This window comes from Eucyclogobius newberryi, unplaced genomic scaffold, assembly GCF_026437365.1.
Source record: "Eucyclogobius newberryi isolate DKJ021-1_F unplaced genomic scaffold, fEucNew1.0.hap1 SCAF_10, whole genome shotgun sequence".
Lineage (NCBI taxonomy): Eukaryota > Metazoa > Chordata > Actinopteri > Gobiiformes > Gobiidae > Eucyclogobius > Eucyclogobius newberryi.
In genome coordinates, this window is record NW_027315724.1 from 19,967,642 (window position 1) to 19,984,521 (window position 16,880).

Here is a 16,880-nt window from a genome sequence, read left to right on the forward strand (position 1 = left end):
TCAGAGGGCAAGAAGAAAGAGGAAAAACATGTCCGAAATGCCCTCTCAGCCTGTGGTTACCCCGCTTGGGCTCTCAACAGAGTGAAGAGAACCAAGAAGCAGGACAAAAGGGAAACTGAACAGAGAAGGAAGGGTGTTTCTATCCCTTATGTCTCTGGCCTGTTGGAAAAACTGCAGAGAATTTTTAGACAACACGAAGTCCCTGTTTATTTTAAACCAGGAAACACTTTAAGACAAAAACTGGTTCACCCTAAGGACAAGTTGCCGACTCAAAAACAGAGCAATGTAGTTTATTCGATCCAATGCAGTGAAGAAAGCTGTAAAGAACGGTACATAGGTGAGACTAAACAGCCTCTACACAAGAGGCTCTATCAGCACAGAAGAAATACAAGTTCAGGACCTCAGAGCGCCGTGCATCTCCATCTTGAAGCCTCTAATCACTCGTTTGAAGACGGTGAGGTGAAGGTTTTAAGCAGGGAGAAAAGATGGTCTGATTCAGTCCTGGTTCAGTCCTCTGGTTGCTAGGCTGGATTCCTCTCTCTCAGCGCTGGGATCACGGCCTTGGAGTAAAACCGCTCCAGTTTGGACACGGTCTTGTCCCAAAAGTCTGGGTCGAAATCGACTTGGACCACGACCATTTCTCGCCGAGTGAAGACCGCGAAGTCGGCCATCTTTAGTCCAGTGACGGCAAGCTGGCACTGGACCTGAGTGAAGTACTGGTGATTCCTCTTCAGCGAGAACTGTGGACAGAGAGCCGGGTCAGAGCGCCAGGTTACCTGTTGCGCCCCCTGCTGTGATGTGTATTACCTGTTGCGCCCCCTGCTGTGATGTGTATTACCTGTTGCGCCCCCTGCTGTGATGTGTATTACCTGTTGCGCCCCCTGCTGTGATGTGTATTACCTGTTGCGCCCCCTGCTGTGATGTGTATTACCTGTTGCGCCCCCTGCTGTGGTGTGTCATACCTGTTGCGCCCCCTGCTGTGATGTGTATTACCTGTTGCGCCCCCTGCTGTGGTGTGTCATACCTGTTGCGCCCCCTGCTGTGGTGTGTCATACCTGTTGCGCCCCCTGCTGTGATGTGTATTACCTGCAGTGTTGTACGTGAACGCGTTCATTGAACTAAAGTTCATGAACGCGTTCATAATTTTGGTGAACGTGAACTGAACGAACGGTTTTACTGCTGACGAACGATAATATGAACGCGTTCATTCTGGTGTCTGTGAACGGCATCTTCGTTCTTTTTATTTTCGTTCAATAAAGTGTCAGATTTCTAGAGACTTCCAGGCGAAACACACCGTTAAGTTGCCCAAAAAGAGCCTCTGGCAAGTGTGAGAGCTCCAGTTGTAGAGGCGATAGATCGCTGGGACAGAGATTTCGCTTGTTACACCGCACTGCAGATGCTCATCAAAACAAAAAGTAGCACGGACGCGACCGCAGCGTGTAGTCAACAGAACAGCAGGAGTCGCCCTTCTACGACCATTTACGTGAGTTTTATGATAAGGTCGGTGAGGATGGGAACAATCTAACATTTATGTGCAATCTTTGCCCAGCAAGTTTTCCCTCATGTTTTTGAGAATATTCTGTGGGGCTGAAAGCTGCTACTGCTGCTAGTGTGGTGCTGAATGGACAGCAACACATGGGGGAAGTCTGTCCCTTCAATGGGAGTGTAAATCCTGGTTGTATAAGGATTAAAAATTGGATATGAAGATGAAATCTGACACATATTTTCAGCAATAAACTAATAAAATAATTGCTGCCTGTGGTTGTATTTGGGCTGTGGAAATAATTTAGAACAATTATTGCATAATATTGAAAAAAATAACTGAACTAGTTAATTTTTTGGAGCTGTGAACTTAGTTCAAAATTTTGAATTATGAACTATGAACTGAACTAGTTCATTTTAAAATGTATGAACTATGAACTGAACTAGTTCATGTAGAAAGTGAACTTTCCCAACACTGATTACCTGTTGCGCCCCCTGCTGTGGCGTGTATTACCTGTTGCGCCCCCTGCTGTGGTGTGACATACCTGTTGCGCCCCCTGCTGTGGTGTGACATACCTGTTGCGCCCCCTGCTGTGGTGTGACATACCTGTTGCGCCCCCTGCTGTGGTGTGTATTACCTGTTGCGCCCCCTGCTGTGGCGTGTATTACCTGTTGCGCCCCCTGCTGTGGTGTGTCATACCTGTTGCGCCCCCTGCTGTGGCGTGTATTACCTGTTGCGCCCCCTGCTGTGGTGTTTCATACCTGTTGCGCCCCCTGCTGTGGTGTGTATTACCTGTTGCGCCCCCTGCTGTGGTGTGTATTACCTGTTGCGCCCTCTGCTGTGGTGTGTATTACCTGTTGCGCCCCCTGCTGTGGCGTGTATTACCTGTTGCGCCCCCTGCTGTGGCGTGTATTACCTGTTGCGCCCCCTGCTGTGGTGTGTATTACCTGTTGCGCCCTCTGCTGTGGCGTGTATTACCTGTTGCGCCCCCTGCTGTGGTGTGTCATACCTGTTGCGCCCCCTGCTGCCCCTGCTGTGGTGTGTATTACCTGTTGCGCCCCCTGCTGTGGCGTGTATTACCTGTTGCGCCCCCTGCTGTGGCGTGTATTACCTGTTGCGCCCCCTGCTGTGGTGTGTCATACCTGTTGCGCCCCCTGCTGCCCCTGCTGTGGTGTGTATTACCTGTTGCGCCCCCTGCTGTGGCGTGACATACCTGTTGCGCCCCCTGCTGTGGCGTGTATTACCTGTTGCGCCCCCTGCTGTGGCGTGTATTACCTGTTGCGCCCCCTGCTGTGGCGTGTATTACCTGTTGCGCCCCCTGCTGTGGTGTGTCATACCTGTTGCGCCCCCTGCTGCCCCTGCTGTGGTGTGTATTACCTGTTGCGCCCCCTGCTGTGGCGTGTATTACCTGTATTACCTGTTGCGCCCCCTGCTGTGGTGTGTATTACCTGTTGCGCCCCCTGCTGTGGCGTGTATTACCTGTATTACCTGTTGCGCCCCCTGCTGTGGCGTGTATTACCTGTTGCGCCCCCTGCTGTGGTGTGTATTACCTGTTGCGCCCCCTGCTGTGGCGTGTATTACCTGTTGCGCCCCCTGCTGTGGTGTGTATTACCTGTTGCGCCCCCTGCTGTGGCGTGTATTACCTGTTGCGCCCCCTGCTGTGGCGTGTATTACCTGTTGTGCCCCCTGCTGGCCGCTGGTCTCCAAACAGAAGCTCTTGTCGTCCCGCGCCGCCCGCAGCACTGAGTTCTCTCGATGTTTGTACGGACACTTGACCTCGAGGCAGCGCAGCCATTGGCCGGTTCGCTCGTCCGTCACGATGCCGTCGGGACTCGCGGCCAACCAGGGCCGAGCGGGGTCGATGAAGAGTCCACAGTCCAGCACCAGGAGAGGCCGGCCCAGTGCGGTGCTCTGCTGCTCCTGCAGTGGGCGCACACGCACGCACACACACACACACACACACACACACACACTCATGTCAGCTGTGGAACGTGTCGAAGTAGAAAAGCAAAATTACTTAACTGAAGTAATTTTACAGCTGATACTTTTTACTGCACTTGGAGGCAGCTGCTGTTCTGGGCGTTACAAACCAAACTACCGCTATTATGTACAATAGGCTCCGCCCACATGTATGTGGTGTATGAGTGTGTGATGTTCACATGTGTCATGTATGTGGACCTGATATTTGTGGACGGCTTCACTCTCGTGTTCGATTCCCCACGACATGGCTCTGGTCTCAACACGCCGACCCTCACCTGCCAATCACACAACACTGGTTTAGTCCAGGTTTAGACCCGATTTAGTCCTGGTTTGGCCCTGGTTTAGTCCAGGTTTAGTCCTGGTTTAGTCCAGATTTAGTCCAGATTTAGTCCCGGTTTCGTCCCAGTTTAGCCCCGGTTTAGTCCTGGTTCAGCCCTGGTTTAGTCCCGTTTAGTCCCGATTTAGTCCCGATTTAGTCCCGGTTTAGCCCTGGTTTAGTCCCGGTTTAGTCCCGGTTTAGTCCAGGTTTCGTCTCGGTTTCGTCCCGGTTTTGCCCTGATTTAGTCCTGGTTTAGTCCTGGTTTAGCCCTGGTTTAATCCTGATTTAGTCCTGGTTTAGCCCTGGTTTAGTCCTGGTTTAGTACCTAAAACCGCCTTGACGTACGACGCTGGTGGAGTCGTACTTTTCCCGTTCACAAATCCAGAGCGAGCAATGGAATGAGCCACAGACGCCGTGATCCGGTTCTGCCTGAACCTGAACCAGTTCGGGTTTGTCCTCTGGCCTCTGGTCTGGACCTCCACCTGGTCCACGAGGCCCGGGTCCAGACATGACCCTGGTCTGGGCTCCAGCAAGACCGGGTCGAGACCATCTGCACCACCAGAATCAGCACTGGCACTTTCTTTGTTATTTCTAGAATTTTGGTTTGAATATTTAGATATTATAGACTTTTTTCTTGCTTGTTTTTGCGCCGAGTCGCCCGCCGCGCCCTCCACATCGTTTCCATCGCTTCTCGCCGTCGTTAACGCTTTAGTTTCTACTTTTGTTCGTTCTTTTCGCTCATCCTTTGACTCTATCTCGCAATCTCCACCACAAGGCTCTTCCTCAGTCGCACGTGAACCCACATTTCTCGCCTTTTTCACCTTTTTCTTCGACTCTTTTCGCGGTTGAACTTGTGAAAACTTATTTGAATCGTCCCCGGCGACCGTTGCTTTTTCCGTTTTCGCCCCGTTCACCGGCCCTATCTTGCATGCTCCGCCTCCTGACCGCGTGTTTTTAGCCGTCTTCTTTGGTCCTTTTGGTTTCTTTTTGCTTCTGGTGTCGGCTGAACTTTCCTCCTCGCCTCTAGCGCCACCTTCTGGACCTAAACCGTCCTCCACGTCTTCCGCAAGCTCGGGTTTGTCCATTTTTCCTGGATTCGCAGAGGTTTTTCCGCTCTCGTGCGATATGCTCGGGTGATACCGCACTCGAGGCACGACCACGGCTTTCTCGCGTCTCGTCCAGTCGTTCCGAGTTCCCGCACGAATTGTTTTTTGCGTTTCGTTGGTCGTTTGACGTTTCCGGTCGTGGATCAGAGCGGTCGTGATGCTCGGATGGTACCGGACGAGAGGCAGGATTAAATTTTCGCTTCTGGAGCTGTTTTTCTTCGAGTTTTGACCTGTTGTCATGACAGCGCGTCAGTCTGAGGGAGAAAAACACAGAAAATCATGACAAACGTTTGAATATGTTCTCTTAAAACTCATCTCTCATCGACTCTTGTTTAACGAGTCAAACGACACTTGAAAAATATTAAGTGTCGTCATGAGCGACTTTAGCAACTTTAGCGACTTTAGCAACTTTAGCGACGGTTTGTTGTTCCAAGATGGCCGCCGCATCAGAGCAACTCTAAGTTTCTTTTATCGTTGGTCATTTTCACACCGTAAACAACAAACACGGGACAAATGGATCTTTTCTCAGTGTGTCTCACCCAAGTTTCCCCAAGTGTCTCCTAATGTGCCCAAGTGTCCCCTAATGTGCACGAGTGCCCCTAAAGTGTTCCCAAGTGTCCTCGAGTGTCCCTAGAGTGTTCCCCGGTGTCCCCAAAGTTGCCCCCAAGTGTCCCAACCTGTCCCCAAGTGTGCCCAAAGTGTCCCTTGGCATACTGAGCGTCCCTAATTGTCCCTAAGCTTTCCTGAGTGTCCCTAAAAGCCCCAAAGCGCCCCAAAGTGTCTCAAAAGGTCCCTTAGCATTTCAAAGCGTACCTGGGTGTCCTGAGTGTCCCAAAGCGTCCCTAAGCTTTCTCCCAAGTATTACTAAGCGTCCCTGAGAGCCCCAAAGCGTCCCTGACATGAGCCTGTTAGACCCCGTTCCCTCTAAGGAGTTTTTGAAGATATTTCTGAAGCTGAGCTGGTCTTTGTCTGTCCAAAGTTTGAATCTGAGAGAAAAAACTTGCTCATTTAAAGTGTCAGTTTGACTTTAATCTGAACTGAATGTTTGGGCTGAATATGAAATGTGTTTGTGTAAAATGTACATTATTTGTGTGACGTCGTTTTTGTATGAAATGTGTTTGTTCAGATGTTTTGTGACGACGGATGGAAACCACACAAACCGGTGTGTTTAGGTTCATGTCGAGTCGTGTCTGTCGCTAACGACGACCGTCACAAACAAAAACAAAAACAATGTGTAATAAATGGTCAAACACAGATACCACAGTCAAATTGTCGAAATGTATTGATAAAAAAGCAATGACGCACAAAGAAAAACTGTAAATGAGAATTACATAAAGAATATTTGGTTTTTCATGGTAGTATTCATGGTAGTATGACAGTATTTCGACTGCATTGATTTGTGCCAGATTTTAAAGCCATAGAATAATATAAGTTAAAAGTTATGTTTTTAATGTAAACTAACAAAATGCAGAACATAGCCAGAGTTAAAAACAATCACATAAAAATACAAGCGGCACAGAATGTTAAATGAAACACAATGACATCAATCCTAAAAGTGTTAAATATTTTAAGTATGACCATTTTCAAATTAAGTCTGAAGGTGATTTCATTTTTTATTATTTTTTTTACATTTGTCTTAAGTTTGTAAAACTGTTTTTGTGTTTTTGGAAATACATTTTAAAATAATTTCACTTCATTCAGGATCCATGTGTAACTGATGGCTGAGTCTGTAGTAAATGTGTTTATTTTGCTTGGAAATGTTTTTAATTTAGTCTTTTATTCATTTGATTTGAATTATTTATCAGTGTTATTTAATTGTATTTACTTATTTTATTGTATTATCTTATGTGTTGCTTTTATTTTGTATTGTTGACGTTCCTGTTTGTAAAATGTTTTGTACAAATAAAGTTGAATTGAAAAAAACGCTATTAAAATAAAAAGCAAATATGTTCAATACCTAAACAACGTCTCAAATGAAGATCGTTTTTGTTCATCATGTTCTAAATACGAGCCGCACGCACCACGAGCGAGCGGCGCCGCTTCTCCTCCGCTGCACCGGCGTTTCCGTGTCCGATCACCGGCTCCACCACGAGCGGCACGCACAGCCACGAGCCGCACACACCACGAGCGAGCGGCGCCGCTTCTCCTCCGCTGCACCGGCGTTTCCACGCCCGAACACCGGCTCCGCGCTCCCGCACCCGCCGCCCCGGAGGTCTGTACCTGGGCGAAGGTGTGGCCCCAGCCCGCCACAGGAGCAGACACGGAGAGCGGGGCACCGGCTCCACCCGGAGAAAAGCAGCCCCATACAACCAAGGTACAGCCCCGTTTCTCTGCTTTCCCCCGCTCCACAGACGGGGGCGATCTGGTCACAAAACTGGACTCAAATGCGTCTTGATTGGGCTAGAGCAACGCCGGCGTCTGGTATGTGGACTGCCGCTTCTGTCCCAACGTCTTTGTTTTGTTAGTCGTTTCCATTGTTTTGTTTTGTTCCCGCGTCTCTGTGTTGTCTTCTGTCTACATCCCTGTTCCTTAACTTCATCGGACATTACTGCACCGTCCATCGCTCATCTCCTCCCTCACTCCTGGACTATCTACTGCCCTAGCCGCCAGCTAACAGCTGGCTTAACACCTGCGGAGGTCCGTCATGGTATCGCGGGGCCTCCCTGCCGTGCAGACAAGGTCTGGGGCAACCAACGCCACTCACTCCACCAGCTTCAACACCCGGTCCACTGCTGCTTTTTCACAACTCTCTGCCCACCAGCTTCTAGTTAACCAGCCTCTAGCCACCGCCAACATTCTAACTGGATTACTCTCATCTGCTGCTACGTTCCATCTCCTCCTCGGACTATCACTCCCACGCCTCCAGGCCACCGCTCCACCAACTTCTCGCCTACTCACCTACACCGCTGCTGACCTTCACCTCCTCAACCATAACCACCGTCTCCCAGCTGCTGCTGCCTCTGCAGCTAGCTCAGCTGGGATCCTTCGCCGGCCCCGCTACATCCACAGGGGCTCTGGTCTCTCCCATAACCAACACTCCAACGACGGCTCACCTATCCCCTCACTCTGGACTAGTTTTCGCCCCCCTGTCACCCCCACCTGCCGCACTGCCAACCTCAGCAACCTCCGCCCCCCCACCCCTGCGCCCCCATCCATCTCCGCGCCCCCATCCATCTCCCTTGCACTGCTGAACTGCCGCTCCCTCGCCAACAAATCACCTGTTATATCTGAACTGCTACTGGACAATAACATTGACCTGCTTCTCCTCTGTGAAACATGGCAACAGCCCCTGGACTTCTATGCTCTCAACCAAGCCACTCCCTCCAACTACACTTACACTGCCAAACCCCGCCTCTCCGGGCGTGGGGGAGGTCTTGCTGTTATTCATAAAAAATCTACATCCATCACTGAACTGAACCTAAACCTTCCATCCATCTCATCATTTGAATACCTCGCCTTCTCCCTCCCCAACTCTATCACCGCTATCCTGATCTATCGTCCCCCAAAGCCCCACCCCTCTTTCCTCACTGAATTGTCTGAACTCCTCACCATCGCATCCTCTCTCTCTGCCCGCCTCCTACTCACTGGTGACTTCAACATCCACATTGACTGCCCCAACGCCCCACTGACATCCGACTTCCTCTCTCTCCTGGACTGCTTCCATCTCACCCAACATATTGACTTCCCCACCCATACCAAAGGCCACACTCTGGACTTAGTCTGTTCCTCTCTCCTACCCATATCTAAGCCCCACCCCCTCCCCTTCCCACTCTCTGATCATCTCTGCATCCTTTTCTCTGCCCCCCTACCCTCGCCCCACAACTCCAAAAAACGCACCATCACCTACCGCAATATCAAGTCAGTCAACCCCCTCACGCTCTCCCAGCTCATATCCTCTGCTTTCCCCCCTGACTCCCCCCCCTCTTCCCCCGACGACTATGCTGTCATGCTCAACACCACCCTCTCCGACTCCCTTGACTTCCTAGCCCCCTGGAAAACCTCCTCCGTCTCATACATCAACCCCGCCCCCTGGTACACCCCTGAACTCCGCACCATGAAGCAGACTGGCCGCCAACTCGAACGACTCCTCAAAAGAACCCGCCTCACCGTCCACGCCGAAGCTTTCAAATTACACATCTCCTCCTACCGTGACGCTCTCCAAGCCGCCAAATCTGCCCACCTCTCCACCCTCATCAACAGCTCCCACCGGAGCCCTCGCACCCTGTTCTCCACCGTCAACAAGCTGCTCCAGCCACCGGACATCACTCCACCCTCCTCCCCTGACCTCTGCAACTCTTTCCTCCTTGCCTTCAATGACAAAATTTCCAAAATCAACAGCTCCATGACTGCCGTCTCCATTAACTCCATCACTGCTACGCTGACGACACCCAGATATACCTCACCACCAAATCCACCCAAAACCCTCCCCTCAGCCACATCGAAACCTGCATCTCTAAAATAAAATCATGGCTCACTCTCAACTTCCTCAAACTGAACAGTGACAAAACAGAGCTCCTCCTCATTGGCACCAAATCCACTCTCAATAAAACTGGTCCCTTTTCACTCAGCATCGACACCTCGACCATCACCCCCTCTACCCTGGTACGCAATCTCGGTGTCATCATGGACCCCACCCTCTCCTTCACTCCCCATGTCAGCCACATTGTCAAGACCTCATACTTCCACCTCCGCCGCATCGCCAAAATCCGACACTGCCTCACCCTCCCCGCTGCTGAATCCCTCATCCATGCCTTCATCTCCTCCCGCCTTGACTACTGCAACTCCCTCCTCACTGGCATCTCCTCCCATTCCCTCCACAGACTCCAAATGGTCCAAACCTCCGCTGCCCGCCTCCTCACCCACACCCGGTCCCGTGATCACATCACTCCCGTTCTCCGCTCTCTCCACTGGCTCCCCATCAAGCAGCGCATAAACTTTAATATACTCCTCCTCACCTTCAAAGCTCTTCACCACCTTGCCCCCCCCTACCTGTCTGACCTCCTCATCCCCCACCGCCCCACCCGAGCTCTCCGATCCTCCTCCTCTCTCACCCTGACTGCACCAACATCCCGACTCAAAACTTTTGGCGACAGAGCATTCTCCCGAACAGCACCCCGACTCTGGAACTCCCTCCCCCAACCTGTCCGCCACTCTCCCTCACTCACAACATTCAAATCCCGCCTAAAAACATACCTCTTCACCCAAGCCTATGACCTCCCCTACCCCTAGCCTCCTCTACCCCATTGCCTACACTTCTACCCCCTGTTACATCCCCATCTTTTTCTCTCTACTTCTTCTGTCTTGTTCATTTTATCTGTATATTAATGTGTTCTGTACGTGTTGTCCCCCCTGTCTGTAAATACCCCCCCCCCCTTTTTTATTATGTTCAGCGTCTTTGGGTCACTGAAAAGCGCTATATAAATAAAAGTTATTATTATTATTATTAATATAATAATAAAAAAAAGCACAAAAAATCCCTGACTGTCGATCTCTCGCGCCACCTGCCGGAAAAACGGGACACTGCAGATGCGATTTATTTCGTTGCATTACGTGATTATTACAGCTACGTTACATCTGAAACTCTTTCCAGAACGTAATTGTGGCTCATTCATTATTTTTAATGCTATTTCTACTGAAGTATAATTAGTTTTGTGCTTTTATTCTGAAGTTCTGGTTTGCGGAAACGGGATTTGACTAAAAATAAACCTTAAAGACGCGATTTAAACTCTCTAAACTTCAGCTGTTTAACTCGTTATGATTTTATGTCACGTTATTAGTCAATTTTGCACCAAATCAAGCTTTTATTTCCCGAATTTGTGTCGACGGCGAAAAACGTCCAACTTACAGAAGGTAAACACTTAAATCTGTTCAATATTGCAGCGTTTTTACCGAGCCGAACTTCTCACAGCTTTAGATTTAAAAATGTAAACATTAAAATATCTATATTCTGCAAACTATAGAGAAATAACTCGTAAGTGAACGTTCTTTCTATCGTTTGTGACACGGGATTCGCTGTTGCGCCGCTGTAAACGCGTTGTAACACCGTCAGTTTTACGGCATTAAGCGGACAAAGTTTGTGAGAATAATTAATAATGTCATTAATAATCAATAAAGTCATAAACACAAACGAGTCACAGATTTTTTACCTCGGAGCTTCATTTGCTGAAAACAGAAGTGAAACGAACCTCGCGGTGACTCATAGCCACGTGACCGACCCGGAATAATAAAATAATAATCGATAAATTGTTATTATCTTATTCTATCGATGTTTACTGATATTAACTCGATAAACACATGTTCTGAATTAAATCATAATTCACTTTGACGTGTATAAACCGCGTTTTATGCCCAGAGAGAAAGCTGATTTATATCTTGTACTTCCGTCATGTTCCATATTCATTGTCAGGATGGCCGAGCGGTCTAAGGCGCTGCGTTCAGGTCGCAGTCTCCTCTGGAGGCGTGGGTTCGAATCCCACTTCTGACATTAGCCTTTTGTCTTTTTTACTCTGATTAATCAAGTCACGTCAAATGCTCTACAGGACGGGAGAGGATTTTGAGATTAATATATTTTGTGTTCACGTGACTTTAGAGTCTTCACAGAGTTTGTGCAGAAACGTCACGACATCAGTTTTAGAGTAAATGTTCTCCCGTAAAAGCTCAATACACGACTAAAACGTGAAGGAGCTGCTACAGTGTGCCGAGGGCCCGTGTGCCGAGGGCCCGTGTGCCGAGGGCACGAGGGCCCGTGTGCCGAGGGCCCGTGTGCCGAGGGCCCGTGTGCCGAGCGCCCGTGTCCCCTCGCGACTGCGACTGAAAAGAGGCATAACAACAGCCGTACAACAGTTCTTCTCCGTGATTGGCCGCAAATGTTGGAGCTTTGCATCAAGCTGCATTGGCCGTCATGGCCCGCATGTTGTAAAGGCCCCATGTCCAGCAGCACTGGAGGCCAGAGTTCAAATCCCGCTTCAGACATTAAAAAAAAATTAAAACTCCCTCTGATGATTTAAGTCACGCCAAATGCTCTACAGGACGAGACAGGCTTTTGAAATTAATATTTTGTGTTCACGTGACTTTAGAGTCTTCACAGAGTTTGTGCAGAGACGTCACGACATCAGTTTTAGTGTAAAACTGTGAGTAAATGAAATCTTCTCCTGTAAACGCTCAAAACACGACTTAAATGTGAAAGAGCTGCTAAAAAAGGCATAACAACAGCCGTACAACAGTTCTTCTCCGTGATTGGCCCAAATGTTGAAGCTTCGCGTAATGGCGATGCAGCTTGAAAAAAAAATGTATGTCCCAAGCGGGATTTGAACTCACGCCTCCAGTGCTGCTGGACATGAGGCTGTTTACAACATGCGGGCCATGACAGCCAATGGCGATGCAGCTTGATGCGAAACTCCAACATTTGCGGCCAATCACGGAGAAGAACTGTTGTACGGCTGTTGTTATGCCTTTTTTCAGCAGCTCTTTCACGTTTTAGTCGTGTTTTGAGCTTTTACAGGAGAAGATTTAATTTACTCACAGTTTTAAACTGACGTTCCTGCACAAACTCTGTGAAGTCTCTAAAGTCACGTGAACACAAAATATTAATTTCAAAAGCCTCTCACATCCTGTAGAGCATTTGGCGTGACTTAAATCATCAGGTGGAATTTTTTTATTTTTTTTTATGTCCCAAGCGGGATTTGAACTCACGCCTCCAGTGCTGCTGGACATGGGGCCTTTACAACATGCATGACAGCCAATGGCGATGCAGCTTGATGTGAAGCTTCAACATTTGTGGCCAATCACGGAGAAGAACTGTTGTACGGCGGTTGTTATGCCTTTTTTCCATCGCAAGAGCCGGGCCCTCGACACATAGGCCCTCTGCAGTCCTGGTTCAGTCCCGGTCTCTCTCTGTCCCAGGTCTCATGTCGGTGTCTCAGGTTAGTCCGGGTCTGTTTCTGTCTGGTCTGGATCCAGCTCTGAAGGCTTCGGTTCTGACCCAAAGAAACATCAAACTCATCGTCAACGCGAGCGGCGTCCAAGGAGTCCGATATCCTGAGGTGAACGCCACGACAAACACGTGACTGAAAGCGACTGAAACCAAATAAAAGCATAAAAAAGCTTTAAAAAAAACAAGTACAACTTAAAGCAAGAAAAAGCAACAAAAGTGTGTCTAAAAGTGTCTTACATTGACAAAACCCACCAGAAAGTGACAAAAAGTGACTGAGAGACTTTTATTGTAACAAAAGGTGACAAAAAACTAGTATTTCCACTGATGCTAACTTATATGTCGAGCCTTAGCAACACAAAGCATGTTAGCATCAGCCGTTTCCTGTTTATCGCCGCACGACACTTGCTTTGTCAAGAGCCACAATCTGATATTTTCAGGGCATAATGTGTCTGACATTAGCATTAGCGTGACATAAAGAGAGGTTCAAACACGGCGTAGAGGCTTTGAGAGAAGTCAAAGAAATGAGGCAAAACTTCCTGTGCACGCTAGCTTTAGCCACGCCTCTCACACACTCAAACTTAGAAGTACTTCACATAAACGTTTTTATGTGAACAGCTCAGATCAACCTCAGGATTAAAAAGTGTTGTTCAAGAGGATTTAGATCAGATTTATGAAGCGTATCCAGGCGACTTGTTTAATTGATTTCCTCATTAGTTCTTCCTGTGGACTCTTCCAGATCCCAGGTCTGGTTGTGGTTGAGATCCCGGTCCAGGATGTCCCACACGCTCCTCTGGACCAGTACTTCGACCTCGTCTCAGAGAAGATCCAACAGAACCTGGTTCAGAACCAAAACTGCCTGGTTCACTGTACGGCAGGAAGAAGCAGGTCCCCGGCTCTGGTCCTCGCCTTTCTCATCCGGTTAGTCCTGGTTTAGATCTGGTGTAGTCCTGGTTTAGACCTTGTTTAGTCCTGGTATAGTCCTGGTATAGTCCTGGTGTAGACCTGCTTTAGTCCTTGGTTCAGACCCGTTTCTCTCCTCAGGTTCTCGGGTCTCTCTCTGGCTCAGTCCTACACTTCGGTTCTAGAATTTCGTCCGTTTATTCGGATCAACGCCGGGTTCTGGAGGCAGCTCATGAACTACGAGCTCCGGGTCCAGAACCGGTCCACAGTCCAGATGAACCGGACCGCATCCGGAGTCTTGCCCCATATTCAGGACCAGGACCGGGACCGGGGGGAGGGCATCTGCATCAACGGCTAAGACTCTGCTTCGGTCTGTGCTAATGCAGTGTCCTCAGAGTCCATGTGGGGGCGCTGCAGTCGCTCTCTTTCCCTGTTACGATGCGATGCATTTTCCACAGTGTGGCTTTAATCCAGTTATAAAGTAGTCTCGTCGTTTCATTCACATGTTTCAGTTTCACATCAGTCATTTAAGACACGTTTGTACAAAAGTGTTTAATAAGAAGCAGAAAAGTTACATATTTTAACACAAACTGGTCTGGATTCTTCTTCTGAGGAAAAACGTTCAAGTTGCGAGTCCTGACCTCTGGCCCCTGGACCCTGGTCTGGACCTGGTTTTTGGTCTAGTACTGGAAGCTCCTCTTGGTCTGAATGTCATCCAGAATCTGCTGCAGCTCCTCGTCCTCGAAGCGTCCCTCCAAACTGGACACAAAGTTATTCTGAGTCACATTTATCACTTCAGACAGTGGATTGTAAATGTGGAATGTAGAAAAATAAAATAGTAGTAGTAGCAGTAGTAGTGACAGTAGCAGTAGTGACAGTAGCAGCAGTAGTAGCAGCAGCAGCAGCAGCAGCAGCAGCAGTAGTGACAGCAGTAGCAGCAGCAGCAGCAGCAGCAGTAGTAGCAGCAGCAGCAGCAGCAGCAGCAGCAGTAGTGACAGCAGCAGCAGCAGCAGCAGTAGTAGCAGCAGCAGCAGCAGCAGCAGTAGTAGTAGCAGCAGCAGCAGCAGTAGTAGTAGTAGTAGTAGCAGCAGCAGCAGCAGTAGTAGTAGCATTGTACCTTGGTATCAGAGCCTTGGCCTCCTCTGCTGCCTCTGGACACAGATTTGCTAAACTCGCCAATTCAAACTTATGAAGCTTCTTCTGCAGCAGCAAACTGTGGACCACAGAGACAAGAACATCAAGACCAGGACCTCCCTGGCGTGTTCCCTGGAGTGTGTGTTCTGGCGTGTTCCCTGGAGTGTGTGTTCTGGCGTGTTCCCTGGCGTCACCTGCGCACGGCGGTGATGGTCTCTCGGTTCTTGAAGCGGCTGAATCGTGCCGTGTAGTTGAGTGTTTTCATGAAGACTTCGCTCAGCTCTTGCTCGTCTTCAGCGCTCTCGTTCTGCTGTTTCCTGTGCTCCAGCAACATGTGAACCTCAGAGTTCAGCAGCGTCTCAGAGTGCTCAAACTCTGCAACAACAAACAACAACACATGAGACACAAACAACAACAACACATGACACACAAACAACAACACATGAGGAACACAAACAACAACACATGTGACACACAAACAACAAAAACACATGAGACACACAAACAGCAACACGAGACACACAAACAACAACAACACATGTGACACACAAACAACAACCCATGAGACACACACACAACAACAACAACACAAGATACACAAACAACAACAACACATGAGAAACAACAAATGAAAAACACATGAGGAACAAACTACAACAACACATGAGGAACAAAAACAACAACAACAAATGAGACACACAAACAACACATGTGACACACAAACAACACATGAGACAAACATGAGACACACAAACAACAACACATGAGACACAACAACAACACATGAGACACACAAACAACACATGAGACACACAAACAACAACGCATGAGACACACAAACAACAACGCATGAGACACACAAACAACAACACATGACACACACGAGACACAAACAACACGAGACACACAAACAACAACACATGAGACACACACGAGAAACACAACACACGAGACACACAAACAACACAAACAACAAGACATGATGAACACGAACAACAACAACAACTCATGAGGAACACAAACACAGATGTAGAATCAGACTAAAACACAGATATAGAATTAAACATAAGATAAGATAATCCTTTATTGTCCCACATGGGGAAATTTCATTGGTACAACGCAGGAAGATACAGAGGCAGATACAGAAGAAGAAAAAAACATAAACACAGATAAAGAATTAAACATAAACACAGATATAGAATTAAACGTAAACACATATATAGAATTAAACATAAACACAGATATAGAATTAAACGTAAACACATATATAGAATTAAACATAAACACGGATATAGAATTAAACATAAACACAGACCTTTGGGGAACATGAGCTGAGACGCGTCCTCCTCCACATCGGCTCCGAGCGCAGCTCCCGTGGTCGCCATGACACCTGACCGCACAAAACACCACCAAAAACCTCCAAATGCGGCGCTAAACCCGCTGTCACGGGGTCCACGGACTCCTCCCGGGGCTTGCACCGGTCCACGGGCTCCACGAAGCTTCACCAACACGAAGAGAAGAGGGAAAAACAGATAAATTCAGCAGAACTCAATCGTCTGCGGAAGCGTCGTTCAAAACACTTCCGGTCACTTCCGGTGTTCGGAGATATTCTGCTCCCCGATTCTCCTGCAGTGTTTCATTACAGGAAACAGAGATATGGGTTTATTTTTACCTTTTCTTGACAAGTGATGCTGTTTTTGTTATTTGAAAACGTTTGAAAGTTTTAGACGTTGGACATTAGCATTAGCATAAGAACACTGAGTCAGAAGGACAAAACTCCTCACATCTAGTGGTTTAAATGAATTTCAAGCACATACTCTGAGGTGTTAAGTATAAATAATGTTATTTAAAGGCTTTAAATAACATAATTTACACTTAACACCTCAGAGTCCTCAGAGTGTTTACATCGCGTTAATGTCATTTAGAATCAAAGGGATCAGAATATCCCATAACACCGGATCAAAGCGTGTCTTTCCTGCTTTTAGTTTTCACACAAAAAGCGAGCGTAACAAGAACCGCGTGTTT

The 16,880-nt window shown here is 48.2% G+C and overlaps 3 protein-coding genes and 1 non-coding gene across 4 annotated transcripts; 2 read left to right on the forward strand and 2 right to left on the reverse strand.

Annotated features, from left to right (window-relative positions):
• Positions 1 to 324: 324 nt before the first annotated feature.
• On the reverse strand, positions 325 to 7,123 carry LOC140376660 (uncharacterized). Its single transcript, XM_072462140.1, has 5 exons — positions 6,910 to 7,123; positions 4,108 to 5,142; positions 3,662 to 3,738; positions 3,158 to 3,403; positions 325 to 740 (listed from the first exon to the last, which is right to left on the reverse strand). The coding sequence occupies exons 2-5, from the start codon at positions 5,126 to 5,128 to the stop codon at positions 522 to 524; spliced, it is 1,563 nt and encodes a 520-aa protein (XP_072318241.1). The 5' UTR covers positions 5,129 to 5,142; positions 6,910 to 7,123; the 3' UTR covers positions 325 to 521.
• Positions 7,124 to 10,606: 3,483 nt separating this feature from the next.
• LOC140377009 (dual specificity protein phosphatase 14-like) lies at positions 10,607 to 14,260 on the forward strand. The gene is made up of 4 exons (XM_072462261.1): positions 10,607 to 10,738; positions 12,791 to 12,930; positions 13,558 to 13,739; positions 13,863 to 14,260. Exons 2-4 carry the CDS (start codon positions 12,796 to 12,798, stop codon positions 14,077 to 14,079), a joined length of 534 nt encoding a protein of 177 aa, XP_072318362.1. The 5' UTR covers positions 10,607 to 10,738; positions 12,791 to 12,795; the 3' UTR covers positions 14,080 to 14,260.
• Positions 11,290 to 11,372, forward strand: trnal-cag (transfer RNA leucine (anticodon CAG)). Its single transcript has one exon. It is a non-coding gene; the product is annotated as a tRNA-Leu (tRNA).
• Positions 14,259 to 16,430, reverse strand: polr2d (RNA polymerase II subunit D). The gene is made up of 4 exons (XM_072462295.1): positions 16,171 to 16,430; positions 15,050 to 15,230; positions 14,839 to 14,934; positions 14,259 to 14,480 (listed from the first exon to the last, which is right to left on the reverse strand). Exons 1-4 carry the CDS (start codon positions 16,238 to 16,240, stop codon positions 14,402 to 14,404), a joined length of 426 nt encoding a protein of 141 aa, XP_072318396.1. The 5' UTR covers positions 16,241 to 16,430; the 3' UTR covers positions 14,259 to 14,401.
• Between the last annotated feature and the right edge of the window lie 450 nt (positions 16,431 to 16,880).

Bases quoted from the DNA above. Each gene is read 5' to 3' on its own strand.
- LOC140376660 (XM_072462140.1), bottom strand. From the start codon at position 5,128: ATGACAACAGGTCAAAACTCGAAGAAAAACAGCTCCAGAAGCGAAAAT. The intron at 3,739-4,107 runs GTACTAAACCAG...TGTGATTGGCAG, and splicing joins GTACGTCAAGGCGGTTTTAG to GTGAGGGTCGGCGTGTTGAG. The intron at 3,404-3,661 runs GTCCACATACAT...CGCCCACTGCAG, and splicing joins AAGCCGTCCACAAATATCAG to GAGCAGCAGAGCACCGCACT.
- LOC140377009 (XM_072462261.1), top strand. From the start codon at position 12,796: ATGTCGGTGTCTCAGGTTAGTCCGGGTCTGTTTCTGTCTGGTCTGGAT. The intron at 12,931-13,557 runs GTGAACGCCACG...GGACTCTTCCAG, and splicing joins AAGGAGTCCGATATCCTGAG to ATCCCAGGTCTGGTTGTGGT. The intron at 13,740-13,862 runs GTTAGTCCTGGT...TTCTCTCCTCAG, and splicing joins GTCCTCGCCTTTCTCATCCG to GTTCTCGGGTCTCTCTCTGG.
- polr2d (XM_072462295.1), bottom strand. From the start codon at position 16,240: ATGGCGACCACGGGAGCTGCGCTCGGAGCCGATGTGGAGGAGGACGCG. The intron at 15,231-16,170 runs GTCTGTGTTTAT...TTGTTGTTGCAG, and splicing joins TCAGCTCATGTTCCCCAAAG to AGTTTGAGCACTCTGAGACG. The intron at 14,481-14,838 runs GTACAATGCTAC...CTTTGTGTCCAG, and splicing joins GCCAAGGCTCTGATACCAAG to TTTGGAGGGACGCTTCGAGG.